Source organism: Colobus angolensis, unplaced genomic scaffold, assembly GCF_000951035.1.
Source record: "Colobus angolensis palliatus isolate OR3802 unplaced genomic scaffold, Cang.pa_1.0 Scaffold299, whole genome shotgun sequence".
In the NCBI taxonomy this organism is placed as follows: domain Eukaryota; kingdom Metazoa; phylum Chordata; class Mammalia; order Primates; family Cercopithecidae; genus Colobus; species Colobus angolensis.
In genome coordinates, this window is record NW_012116254.1 from 2,581,021 (window position 1) to 2,595,918 (window position 14,898).

The 14,898-nt window shown below is 40.2% G+C and overlaps 1 protein-coding gene across 1 annotated transcript in view; it reads right to left on the minus strand.

Moving 5' to 3' along the window:
• EPG5 (ectopic P-granules autophagy protein 5 homolog (C. elegans)) overlaps nt 1-14,898 on the minus strand; it is a 125,634-nt gene that overhangs the window by 79,493 nt on the left and 31,243 nt on the right. The window contains 3 exon segments of the mRNA XM_011949334.1: nt 6,960-7,100; nt 8,750-8,904; nt 12,920-13,077. Of these exon segments, the coding sequence (XP_011804724.1) occupies nt 6,960-7,100; nt 8,750-8,904; nt 12,920-13,077 (454 nt within the window).

Consider the following 14,898-nt stretch of genomic DNA (forward strand, 5'->3'; position numbering starts at 1 on the left):
AAGCCAGGAGTTCAAGACCAGCCTGACCAATATGGTGAAACGTTGACAGCAAGCCCCCCAAAATCCAGCCATAAACTGGCCCCAAAACTGGCCATAAACAAAATCTCTGCAGCACTGTAACATGTTCATAATGGCCCTAACGCCCACACTGGAAGGTTGTGGGTTTACAGGAATGAGGGCAAGGAACACCTGGCCCGCCCAGGGCAGAAAACCGCTTAAAGGCATTCTTAAGCCACAAACAATAGCATGAGCAATCTGTGCCTTAAGGACATGCTCCTGCTGCAGTTAACTAGCCCAACCTATTCCTTTAATTCGGCCCATCCTTTTGGTTCCCATAATGGATACTTTTAGTTAATTTAATATCTCTAGAAACAATACTAATGATTGGTTTGCTGTTAATAAATACGTGGGTAAATCTCTGTTCAGGGCTCTCAGCTCTGAAGGCTGTGAGACCCCTAATTCCCACTTCACACCTCTATATTTCTGTGTGTGTCTATAATTCCTCTAGCACCACTGGGTTAGGATCTCCCCGACTGAGCTGGTCTCATCAAGTGGCGCCCAACGTGGGGCCTCAAATCCAGGTTGAAGGGTCGCCAGAGCAATGGTTAGAATGGAAAACTAGCTGGAGGACACCCGAGTACTCTTAAAACAATCCCCATGGTGAGTAAGAAGGGGAGCTCGGAAGCATCAGAGTAACAGTGGGACAGGTGTGGGGTCTGGTTCGTTCCCCCTTGGAACTTTTTCACACTGATAATGAGGAGGAAGGAGAGTATAGCAAAGTAACAGAAGAGGTTACAGAGCATGTTTATTTACCAGCTAAAGCTACAGCAGCAAAAGAAGGAGAGGTTCATCCCTACCCTTCTGCACCCCCTCATTATTATTTTGAAGAAAAAGACCCTCCAGATTTTTCTTTTCCGGAGGACACTGGGCAAAAAGTAGTTGCCCCAGTGACTGTTCGAGCAGTACCTTGAGTGACCACTCTTAGTTCTATTCACGTAGGACTTCAGAAAGCTAGACGAGAGGGTGATTTAGAGGCTTGGCAGTTCCCTGTTAGAACACACCCCACAGATCAACAGGAAAATATTACAGATACATTTGAGCCTTTTCCTTTTAAATTACTCAAAGAATTTAAACAAGTTATAAATCAGTATAGACCAGGTTCTCCTTTTGTAATGGGACTGTTAAAGAATGTTGCTGTTCCTACTCAAATGATACCTACTGACTGGGATGCTGTTACTCAAGCTTGTCTAACTCCTGCTCAGTTCTTACAATTTAAAACTTGGTGGGCAGATGAAGCTTCCATTCAGGCTGCTCACAATGCCCAGGCCCAACCTCAAATTAATATAACTGCAGACCAACTTTTGGGGGTTGGTGGCTGGGCTGGTTTCGATACACAAGTGGTCATGCAGGATGATGCCACAGAACAGCTTAGAGGAGTGTGCATTAGAGCTTGGGAAAAAAAAATCACTTCAGGTGGGGAACAATACCCTTCCTTTAGTGCTATAAAACAGGGACCAAGAGAACCGTATGTTGATTTTATAGCTCGGTTACAGGAGTCTCTTAAAATTGCAGCTTTGGCTGCTCAGGATATAGTGTTGCAGCTATTAGCTTTTGACAATGCTAATCCCGAATGCCAGGCTGTTCTGCGATCTATCAGAGGGAAAGCATATTTAGTTGATTATATCAAGGCCTGTGATGGTATCGGAGGTAATCTGCACAAAGCTACTCTGCTAGCACAGGCAATGGCAGGGCTGAGAGAGGAAAAAGGAAATACTCCATTTCCCGGAGCTTATTTTAACTGTGGGAAGCATGCTCATACTAAAAAAGAATGTAGAAAAAATCAGCGAGTCAGGCCGCCAGATAGAGGAAAAAAGAAAACTGTTGAGCCTGAAGTATGTCCAAAATGTAAAAAAGGAAAACATTGGGCTAATCAGTGTCACTCTACGTTTGATAAAGATGAGAACCCGATTTCAGGAAATGCCAGGGGGGCCCGTCCCGGGCCCCGTTCTAAACCAGGGCATTTCCAGCTCAGGCCATTCCCTCACCCCTGTACAATGTTTGTCCCCAACCACAGCTGGTAGTGCTGCAGTAGATTTATGCTGCACAAAAGCTGTGAGCCTTCTGCCTAGGGAATCCCCACAAAAGGTCCCAACAGGAGTCTGTGGACCCTTGCCAGCAGGCACAATAGGATTACTTTTAGGAAGGTCTGGTTTAAGTTTAAAAGGCATATAAATACATACAGGAGTCATTGATTCAGATTACAATGGGGAAATTCAAATTGTTGTATCTACGTCTGTTCCCTGGAAAGTAGAGTCAGGAGAGCACATAGCACAGCTCCTGACTGTGCCATATGTGGGAATGGGAAAAAGTGAAATTAAACGAACAGGAGGATTTGGAAGCACATATAAACAAGGCAAAGCAGCTTATTGGGTAAATCAAATTACTGATAAACGTCCTACCTGTGAAATAACTATTCAGGGAAAGAAATTTAAAGGTTTGGTAGATACAGGAGCGGACATTTCAATCATTTCTCTACAGCACTGGCCGTGCACATGGCCAATTCAACCCACTCAATTTAACATAGTTGGAGTTGGTAAAGCCCCTAAAGTATATTAAAGTAGTTATATTTTGCATTGTGAAGGGCTCAATGGACAACCTGGGACAATTCAACCACTTGTAACTTCTGTACCTATAAATTTATGGGGAAGAGATTTATTACAACAATGGGGAGCACAAGTTCTAATTTCAGAACAATTATATAGTCCTCAAAGTCAACATACAATGCATGAAATGGGGTATGCCCCTGGTATGAGAGTAGAAAAAAATTTGCAAGGTTTAAAAAGTTCCTACCAAAGATTAAGATATCATTTTTGATGGTGGCCATTGTTAAGCCTCCAGAACCTATACCTTTAAAATGGTTAACAGATAAGCCCATTTGGATAGAACAATGGCCACTAAGTAAAGAGAAACTGGAGGCTTTAGAGACATTAGTTACTGAACCATTAGAAAATGGGTACATAGCTCCAATATTTTCTCCTCAGAATTCTCCAGTTTTCATAATTAAGAAAAAAATCAGGTAAATGGAGAATATTAACTGACTTAAGAGCTATTAATTCAGTTATACAACCCATGGGAACATTACAGCCAGGATTGTCTTCTCCTGCTGTCATTCCAAAAACCTGGCCTTTAATAGTCATAGATTTAAAAGACTCTTTCTTTACTATCCCCTTAGCTGAGCAAGACTGTGAATGGTTTGCATTTACAATCCCTGCAGTAAACAAACTGCAGCCTGCTAAGTGTTTTCATTGTTTTACAGATGGGGTCTACTAACGTAAAGCTTCTTATTCTGGAGCAAAAGGTAAAGTTTTCCAGACGCCTTATACTTCAGCTCAAAAAGCAGAGCTTGTCGCTGTAATTGAGGTATTGACTGCTTTTGATATGCCTATTAATGTGATTTCTGATTCTTCACATGTGGTTCATTCCACACAGTTAATTGAAAATGTTCAGTTACTATTTCATACAGATGAACAACTGATGACTTTATTTACCCAACTGCAAACAGCAGTTAAGAGTAGAATGCACCCAAAAAGGGTATGTCACTCACATTAGGGCTCATACACCTCTTCCAGGACCTTTGACTGAAGGGAATCAAACGGCTGATCACCTAATTGCTAATGCAATATCTAATGCTAGACACTTTCACAATTTAACCCATGTTAATGCCTCTGGTCTCAAACGTAGATACATGACCTGGAAAGAAGCTAAAGCTATTATCCAGCGATGCCCAACTTGCCAAACGGTACATTCCTCATCTTTTACAGGAGGAGCTAATCCTCGAGGATTGGAACCTAACTCTCTTTGGCAAATGGATGTCACACATATTCCCTCGTTTGGGAGACTAGCTTATGTACATGTATGTGTGGACACCTTTTCTCACTTTGTCTGGGCTACATGCCAATCAGGAGAGTCTTCTGCCTGTATTAAATGTCATCTTTTGCAGTGTTTTGCAGTGATGGGCATTCCAGCTTCTATTAAAACAGATAATGCCCCAGGTTATACTAGCCAAGTTCTAGTTACATTTTTCTCTATGTGGAATATTAAACACATTACTGGTATTCCATACAATTCTCAAAGACAAATCATAGTGGAAACAATGAATCTCTCCCTAAAACAGCAGTTGCAAAAGCAAAAAGGGGAGACAGAGAACATGGAACCCCACAGACGCAACTGAATCTAGTATTATTAACTTTAAATTTTTTGCGCCTGCCCAAAGGTCAGATGTTATCAGCAGCTGAACAGTATCTACAGAAACCAGCTGCAAAGACAGAAGCAGAACAATTGATTTGGTGGAATGATCCAGTAACAAAAAGTTGGGAAATAGGTAAAATAATAACTTGGGGTAGAGGTTACGCTTGTGCTTCTCCAGGTCAAAATCAACAGCTGATTTGGACACCATCAAGATACCTGAAACCTTATTATGAGCCAGATGCAGAGGAAGAGACTCTGGGAGGATCCCAAGGACCCCCCGGTTGCAGCCATGTCAAGACTGAGCCTGACGATGACCCCAACTGTCATGAGCAACACCCGTTGAACACAGCCACCCACCTGGGGACAGATCAAGAAGCTGTCATAGATGGCGGAAGAAAACCTGAGGAAAGCAGGACAACTAGTCACAATGAATAATTTAATGGTAGCTATGATAGCGGTTATCACCACTGCCGTGAGTATTCCCTCAATAAGGGCTGACACAGAGAACAATTATACTTATTGGGCATATTGATCAATCTTGGCTGGCAATAACGCCTAGATGTAAATCACTCTATGACACAGTTACACATGCTTTCTGATCTCAGTATTTACCATAATAAATCTGCTCCTATTATTGAGGCATAACGCCCTCAAAAACCTATTTGTAAACAGAATTGGACCCAGTTAGAAATAATGAACATACTTGTTTAGGAAGATTGCTTTGCAGAACAGGCAGAGGTGCTACACAACAATTCCTATGGAATCATTATTAATTGGTCCCCTAAGGGGATGTTTAGCTTGAACTGCACCTCTCAGTCTGCATGCCACGGTCACACTATGTTCAGATGATCTGAACAAAACGGTCAGATGGTAAAAATGATAAGAAGTACGTCAAAAGTTCCTATTATCTGGAACCATGGCGGTATAGTGGCACCTCAACCTCAAATGATATGGCCCGCTCTAGGTGCTAAACATAAGGATTTGTGGAAACTATTAAATGCTCCTAATAAGATCAAAATGTGCAAAAGAATAAAAAAGCATCTAAAAAGACACTCTACAAACTTGTCTTTGGATATTGCAAAATTAAAGAACAAATATTTAAAGCATCCCACACACACCTGACCTTAATGCTAGGAACTGAAGTGCTTGAAGGAGTTGCAGACAAATTAGCAGCTAGTAACCCATTAAAATGGATAAAAACACTTGGAAGCTCTGTGATTTCAATGATGATTGTGCTTTTAATCTATGTTGTTTGTCTTTGCATAGTCTGCAGATATGAATCCTGACTCCTGCTAGAAGTAGCTCACTGTGACAAAGCTGCCTTTGCTTTCATCTCTTTGCAAATCAAAGAAGGGAGACATGTTGGGAGCAAGCACCCCAAAATCTGGCCATAAACTGGCCCCAAAACTGGCCATAAACAAAATCTCTGCAGCACTGTAACATGTTCATAATGGCCCTAACGCCCACACTGGAAGGTTGTGGGTTTACAGGAATGAGGGCAAGGAACACCTGGCCCGCCCAGGATGGAAAACCGCTTAAAGGCATTCTTAAGCCACAAACAATAGCATGAGCGATCTGTGCCTTAAGGACGTGCTCCTGCTGCAGTTAACTAGCCCAACCTATTCCTTTAATTCAGCCCATCCCTTCATTTCCCGTAAGGGATACTTTTAGTAAATTTAGTATCTATAGGAACAATGCTAATGACTGGTTTGCTGTTAATAAATACATGGGTAAATTTCTGTTCAGGGCTCTCAGCTCTGAAGGCTGTGAGACCCCTGATTTCCCACTGCACAACTCTATATTTCTGTGTGTGTGTTTCTAATTCCTCTAGTGCCGCTGGGTTAGGGTCTCCCCCAGCTGGTCTCCGCAGTGAAATCCCACCTCTATTAAAAATACAAAAAAATTAGCTGGGCATGGTGGTGGGCACCTGCAATCCCAGCTACTTGACAGGCTGAGACAGGAGAATCACTTGAACTTGGGAGGCAGAGGTTGCAGCAAGCCGAGATTGAGCCACTGCACTCCAGCCTGCTGGGCAACAAGAGTGAAACTCCATCTCAAAAAAAAAAAAGAGTGATAGCTGAAGTCTATGGGGTTTCTTTCTGAGGTGATGAAAATGCTCTAAAATTGACTGTGTTGAGAGTTGCACATATCTGTGAATAGACTAAAAACCACTGACTTATACACTTTAATAGGTAATTGCATGGTATGTGAATTACATCTCAAGAAAACATTTGAAAAACTACATGAAGATTGCAAAAGGGATTGTGACAAATGACAGAAACAAATTAAATCTGTGTCCTCCTCAACTTGTTACCATACTATTTATTCTGCTTTTGACTGACTTTAAATAGGACCTTCTTTGTCAGTTGTTTATTCCAGGTACAAAATATAAAAACTATGAAAGCCAAACAAATTATGAAATAAAATTGTTAATTAACTATAGGTCATAAGTAAAGTAAAAATATGTTATTGAAGAAGGTGAACAGGTCAACCTTGAGATTTGAGAGAAACAATCACATCTTTTTATAAGCAGCAGCTAATCCCAAGTTGGCACAGTGAATGACACTGAGGTCGGCACAGTAAATGTTAGTTCCTTTCATCCTGTTTATACCCACAGTGACGAGATCATTCCCAAGAATCTTCCTATTTTTGCCAATGTTCCATTACTCCAAGATTTAAAAAACAAAAACAAACAAAATCAGTGCTCTTACCATTCCAACCTGGTCAATGGTCTCTTGAACTCTATCCAGAAGAACAGAAATTATCTCAGGATGAACAGCTGTGATGGTCCCTAAAAGCTCTCGACCAACCTTTGAAAAAGTCTCTCTGGTAGACAGGGTGACATAAGATACCTAAATGGGGAACAGGGGGAAGAAGATGGCACTTTTAATATCAATTATCAGTCAAAACAACCTTATATAGTTTTTTCAAGCAAAGCAGAATCTTATATTGAGCCTTAGTTGACACTATGTTCCAAAAAATGTTAAAACTTCATATAGGCAACTGTCTACTCTGAGGCTGAAAGGTGGAGGGAGAGGAATATAAGAGAATGGCAACTTTTTATAACAATGACTTCAAGTGTGGATTCAAAAAGTATATCCCAAAGTTTGTCAGTAATAATAAAACGGTTCCTGCAGTTTAAAAACTTTTCTAAATTTGAGGAAATCACTACAATGATGAAAATCAGAATGTATTTCATGGAAATGCCTAGCTTCCCCCTACAAAATAAGATCCCTAACTACAAGGTCTTCTAAAACATTAATGTTTACCAACTTCTTTTGACTTAAGTCTTTCAAAGTCTATGTTACAATCCATTAATGACAATGGTATTTTTTAACACAATGGAATACACAGAAAAATAACATAGAGAATAAAATAAAATGGAAAAAATGTAACAGGTAGATTAAGCATTGCTTCAATTGTACATACACACAAAGGATCAGAATGTAATATAGAATGTAATTTTTATTGTGACTCCTAGACAAAACACTGGAAACTTTACTCAAGAGCATAAATATTACTTTAGCAACAGATCTTGAGAATGTCACTTAATGTATGTGAAAATATGTCTTCTCTCCCCAAGTTTTTCAGATCATGAAGACAGTCTGAATTCCAGATCCATCAAGATCTTAACTTTACGCACGCTTATGAAGTACAGGTATAGGAATCACTGAATCAAGTATTTAATCCTGGAAAGAACATCCAGGTTTGTCATTCTCAAACTGGATTATTAGGGGAAGATAATAAAACCCAAATAATCATCTTCAAACATAATTTTACTTGAGTACACTTGAATACTTTGGAGGAGATATTTTGTATGCAGAGCAACAGATAAATGAAAGCTTAAAGTGTAAAATGTGCAGGGCTTTTTAAATATACAAAAAACTCCAATGAACGTTTTGGTAACCACCTTGGGCTAGTCCCTAGATGCTCAGGGGTCAAAATTTCACTCCCCTCCACCCTCACGGATGGCTCACTGAAAAGATGTAGAATGCAAGGATCTCATCCTAGCCTGTAATTTCATATTATAGATGAGGAAAATGAAGCCTGGGGTGATATGTTATCTTTTTTGATGTGAGATGGCCAATTAATAGCAGAGTTCAAACGCAGGTATCCTAACTCCAGGTTCAATATTCTTCCCACCACCTCATTTAAACTGGCTGGGAAGCTAGGTTTCTGGAGTTTAGCTGAAGGGGTGGGGTAAGGGAAACATAGAGCATAAAAACTCTAAGTGTCAGGCTGTATCACACTGTCTCTTCCTTACTGAAACTGGCGCAACAAATTTCAAAAGATAATAAGTACCGGGGAATGGATATAATTCACATTTTCAATAACCCCTGTAGCAAAATAATGTTCCACTGATTCTCCATCCCTTCTCAAAAGTGTAGACAGTAGCTAAATAAGTCACAGTTTGTAAAAGAAACCCCCCCAAAAAAATCAACAGATGGACAATCCAAAAGAAAACATTTTTTAGCTAATTTCTAAAACTTCATATTCTAACCTCATATATCTCCAGAACAATAATTTTTATGAAGTCTTCATCCACATTGGTTCTTCTGGCCTGAGCCATCTGAGCAAAGGTAGTCAGAAGGCAAATCTCTTCTGAGCTATTCATAGAAGAAAGACACTTCTCAAAGTTGGTGAAATGTTCTGGGTCTGCAAGTTCATATCAAGAAAAGTAAAGTGGGGAAAGAATAAATTTATATTTTTTAATCACTCTTCCAGAGAAAAAGATTTAGGAATATTTAAAGATACAAAAGTTCTTTCTTTGTTCCAAAATAGATTTCTACAGGCATCAGGAATAAGGCTGGACCAGATGGCCTCTGAAATTCCAACGAACTCTAAATATAATGTAACCTCACAGGAGACATTTAACATCTCTAAGCTTCAGTTCGCACATCTGTCTCAAACGGTTATTTAATAAGAAGATTAAACAGCATGTCACTGGTAACATGCTTTGTTAACTGCAAAGCACTGCTGCTGTCACTAGGCAGTCACCTTCAAAGGCAGTACCGCCAACTTCAAAGGCACACTTGAAGCTACTTGGTAACCATCAGACAAACAAAGACCTGACTAATGAAAACTCTAATACTAGCAAACTACTCGGCACAAATAGGGCATTCCAAAAAAAGAGATTTGCTTATAAAGAAAAACTGGGGGCAAGAAATTAGTTATAACCGTAACTGAAATACTAATGAATGTCATAAACAATATAATAAATGTGATGTGTTTTGCCTATATCGCAAAGGATGTTGTGTAAGCAATACTAAATTCTGCCATTAGAAGGCAATATTCACAAATATACATGACAGTAAACTAGATGCAAAGTTGTACAGTGGAAAGGAAAAAAAGCCCATTTAAAAAATATATGTCCTTGGCTGGGTTCTGCGGCTCACACTCGTAATCCTAGCACTTTCAGAGGCCAAAAGCGGGCAAATCACTTGAGGTCAGGAGTTTGAGGCCAGCCTGGCCAACATGGTAAAGCCCCATCTCTACTAAAAATACAAAAATTAGCTGGGCGTGGTAGCACATACCAGTAGTCCCAGCTACTCAGGAGACTGATGCAGGAGACTCACTTGAACCTGGGAGACGGAGGTTGCAGTGAGCCAAGATCATGCCACTGCACTCCCGCCTGGGCAACAGAGCAAGACTCTGTTTCAAAAAAAATTTAAAAATTAAAAAAATAAAAATAAAAATTAACAAATAAATAAAATAAATAAAAAAATAAAAACTATATATATATTTATATACATATCCTTGATGGAACTTTTCACAGTAAGAAGGCAACAAGCCAATAATTCTGCTCACATTTACACATTTGAGAAACCAAGGTAGCTCACCAAATTTCCTGCATTTTCAAAATAACTCCAGAACACTTACCAATTTTCATTTTCCATCTCCAAATCGGATTTAGAGTGGAAATTATTACACAGAACATTCTCAGAATAATGAAAATTGGCATGATCATTCTAACTTACATTGTGAAAGAATATTTAAAAAGAAAAAAAAGAATTATCATTCAAACTTACAATGTTTAAGGTACAAATCAAGGAAAAGGCCTTATATTTTAAATAATTCTATAGAAAAAACAATGGGAAAGTGAAATAACTTTCTAATTAGCTTTTAAAATATTAACTATAAGGATAAACAAACACATTTCTACATTTATTTATCATCAAATTTGCTTATGGCTACACTTTACTAGTAGTCAGAATGTTGATCAGACTAGAAATAAACAAAAAGAAGCCAAATTAAAACAGACCGGTTTTTAACAATCACTGCTGAGAAATGTGCTAGTTAGGAAATGTTAAAACTAGTTAAAATTTGTTCCTTGGAAACTGATTTCAAGCTCACCCTACCCCCATTACCACAGATAAATAAGAACTGGTTATAAAGAATAAGCACTTCTGGTAATTATTAAATATAAAAAATTAGGAAGGTAAAATATGTTAGGAAGCCTTATTCTTCCACAAACAATAAAAACCAAGCCTCATAACAAAATTGGTTTATAAAAGATTAAGCAAAGGAGAAGATGAAAAAAACAGCAAATTAGAGCAGGAGATCAGTGCAAAGACTCCAGTCTCAAGCTTAGAATGTAATAAGGCAGATGAAACTTCTCGACTGTGCCACTAACTCCTGTGTCAGGTGATACAGGCCCTAAGGGAGATAAAGATAAAAGTGCCATGGGAGCCTGGAGTCCAGACAGAGAATTCCAACAGCAGGATCCAAAGCTCCAGGGCAAGGCAAGGCTGGTACTGCCGCTTCAGGGTCTGGAATCACATCCACTACAGAGCTGAGCTGTTCAACATCGGCTCCATCTGCCACATGGTAACACAGAGCCTGGCAGATAGTAGGTCCGCAATGAAGGGAGATGACACTACAAAGGAGACCTACCCAGGACTCAGGTATAAAAAGAAGTGCTGCTGACCATCCCAGCACTTCCGAAGGAAATGTCTGCTTCTGTGTTAGTTATTTCAACCACAGAAATAGCCGCCAGAGGACAGACAATGGCTGTGAGACCTCTCACCTAGCTCACTCGTAAGCCCAGGTCCAACCATGGCAACGGTCTAATGAAAGCACTGCCCCCAGGACAGCAGAGAAGCATTTCACAAAGCAGAACAATGTAAAAGAGTCCAGAGCTACCACTAAAAAGATAAAAAGAAAAACAGAAAGAGACAAAAGGGGATGCATGCAGAGCCCCAGAAAAGAAAAAAACAGAAATAGAAGAATAAAGACATCAATCTAGAGAGAGAGAAATGGAGGCCGAGTGCGGTGGCTCATGCCTATAATCCCAGCGTTTTGGGAGGAATGTGGATCACTTGAGGTCAGGAGTTCAAGACCAGCCTGGCCAGCATGGAGAAACCCTGTCTCTACTAAAATATAAAAATTAGCTGGGCATGGTGGTGCGCACCTGTAATCCCAGCTACTCAGGAGGCTGAGGCAGGAGAATCACTTGAGCCCAGGAGACGGAGGTTGCAGGGAGCCGAGATTGCGCCATTGCAACCCAGCTGGGGCAAGGCTCCATCTCAAAAAAGAAATGGAAATAAAAAAATAAATCATGAATGTCTGCACAAACTACTTTGCAAACAGTCGAGGCTCAATAATTTTTAAAGTATATGGTTTTCTTTTAAGTGATACAGACATTTAAAAATTTGGAAAACAGTCTTTACCTCCTGTTGTGAAGAAAAAAACATTTGGAAAATAGAATTATCTTTTGTGTTTCTTTTTAATCTTGTATTTCAGTATATTGTCTATCATTTTTTAATGTATAGGGTAGGTTTTTAAAATCACTACAACATACATCTAATTAAATAGTGTTTTTCATTTTGAACATTGTAATTTTGTTATAAGTGAATGTTCTGACCAGGCACGGTGACTCACGCCTGTAATCACAGCACTTCGGGAGACCAAGGTGGGCCTGAAGTCAGGAGTTCAAGACCAGCCTGGGCAATAAGATGAAACCAGGTCTCTACTAAAAATACAAAAATTAGCCAGGTGTGGTGGCGTGGACCCGTAAGCCCAGCTACTCAGGAGGCTGAGGCACTAGAATCACTTGAACCCAGGAGGCAGAGGTTGCAGTGAGCCAAGAGCACACCACTGCACTCCAGCCTGGATGACAGAATGAGACCCTGTCTCAAAATAAATAAATAAATAAAAATAAGCAAATATTCTATAGTTTAGAGGTGGTAAGACACAAAAACTTAAGTTTTCACCAAAAATAATTTGTAAAGTACACCTGTCTATATCTTTAGTTCATAAAAACAATACAACTTTAAAAAAAAAAACAGCAATAAAAGAAAGATATTAGAGGAACGGCTGGGCACAAAGCCTTAACAAATTTCTAGACAATTAATACGTATCTGTTAATACAACTGCCAACTAGAATAATTTCACACACAAATGCAAAAAAAAAGTGCTTCCTAAAAGTTAGAACACTGTGTGTATTGGCATACTGTTTGGGACTAATCAAATTTTGATTTCAGATATGCTAGTTGCTGTTTAATACATCAAAACTGTGAAGCAGTCTGTTGAATTTCAAAATCATTACACTTGAATACGTACGTAGAGCAAAACATTTTCTCTTAGTCCCTCTAAAAGTAAAAATTAAGCCCTGAAGAGAAGCACAAAAAGATAGGGAGAGCAGAACACCGACTGCTCGGTGGGGCCATACCTTGGAGCTGCTGCTTGCACTGGGCGGGCTGCAGGGAGGAGGAGAGCTGCTGCAGGTTCTCGCTCTCCACCTGGTGCATGAGGTAGAAGAGCTTCCACAACATTTGCACAGACAGAGTCCCAAAGGGCATCTCGGACATAAACAGCCAAATGCCAAGTCTGCATGTAAGCAGGAATCATTTTATTTATTAATCAGCTTCATTACATTAAGAAAGCAGAAAAACCATTGGCTCTCAAGGAAAAAAAGATTCTTAAATCACACTACGATTTTTCTAATATGCTTTAGTCATAAACAGCTCAAGGATGGCTAAGAATAACAGCAAATACAAACCACCCAGTCTGTGCCAGGGACTGTTCTAACCACTACAATGTGTGCATGTGTGTGTGTACACATATAAGTACAATATCAACTCAAACCATCCTCACAAAAAGCAAGACAACAATTATGGATATGGCCGGGCATGGTGGCTCACGTCTGTAATCCCAACAATTCAGGAGGCCGAGGCAGATGAATCACTTGAGGTCAGGAGTTCAAGACCAGCCTGACCAACACAGTGAAACCCCGTCTTTACAAAAAATACAAAATTAGCCAAGTGTGGCGGCACATGCCTGTAATCCCAGCCTCTTGGGAGGCTGAGGCAGGAGAATCACTTGAACCCAGGAGGTAGAGATTGCAGTGAGCCAAGATCACACCATTGCACTCCAGTCAGGGCAACAAGAGTGAAACTCCATCTCAAAAATAATAATTATTATTATTATGGATATTAGCACCAACTCACACGGGCTACTAAGGCACAGACAGTAGTGGGTGGCAGAGGCCAGCTGTGGATGTGCGTGTCTGAGCACACACACAGGTACACGTGTGAACACAGACACATGTGTAGTGGGTGAGAGGAAAATCAAACTCCATCCAGTGACTCCGCTCTGAGCACTGAACAAAGTTCAAACTCCTCAGCCCACACTCAAAGGCTTCCACGGGATGGCTCTGACCCGTATTTCCAACCAGAGCCCTCTCTGCCTTCCTTCAGTTACTACTGCATTCCACCAAGCCTGGAGAGACCCCATACCTCCAGGCTGGCTCCTTCCATGGGTCAAGCCCTCCTTGGACTTCCTCCTCTGTGCTATTACAGAACTCCATCAATACTTGACTTTGCCACCATCACACCTTTTGCCAGTAAGCCTCACACTATAGTGGCAGAAAAACCACCTGGAGACTTTGTGGAAAATGCAGATTCCCAAGCCTCACCTATAAAGACCATGATTTTGTAGGTCAGAGCTGGGGCACAAGAATTTGCACCTTTTATAATCACCCTTGATGACTCAGACTCAAGTGATTCTTAAAACACAACGTGAGAAACGCCTCAAGGTACTGTAAATTACATATAACATACTAACCTAACAGCAATTTGAGAGCAGAAACCAGGTCTTGTTCTTTTTTATATAAACCAGTTTATAACTAGAACCCTGTATTTTAATTATCTGCTATCTAAACCAGTATCTTAAAAACAATCAGCATTCAATAGATGCTTATTAAAATTGTATGTGAATGTTACCACAACTAAAAAAAGAAAAAACTTGTATCAGGATGGTGGCCATGCCCCAAGTCAGAATCTGCTAAGGAATGGCCGGGTGCAGTGGCTCATGCCTGTAATCCTAACACTTTGGGAGGCTGAGGCGGGCAGATTACTTGAGGTCAGGAGTTCGGGACCATCCTGGCCAACGTAGTGAAACCCCATCTCTACTAAAAATATGAAATGTAGCTGGGCACGGTGGTGCGCGCCTACAGTCTCAGCTACTCGGGAGGCTGAGGCAGGAGAATTGCTTGAACCCAGGAGGCATAGGTTACACTCCATCTTGGGCAACACAGTGAGACTCCATTTCAAAAAAAAAAAAAAGAAAAAAGAAAAAAGAAATCTGCTAAGGAACGTATAGCAACTTACCTGCTATTAAATTAAAAAAAAAAAAAAAGGCCGGGCGCGG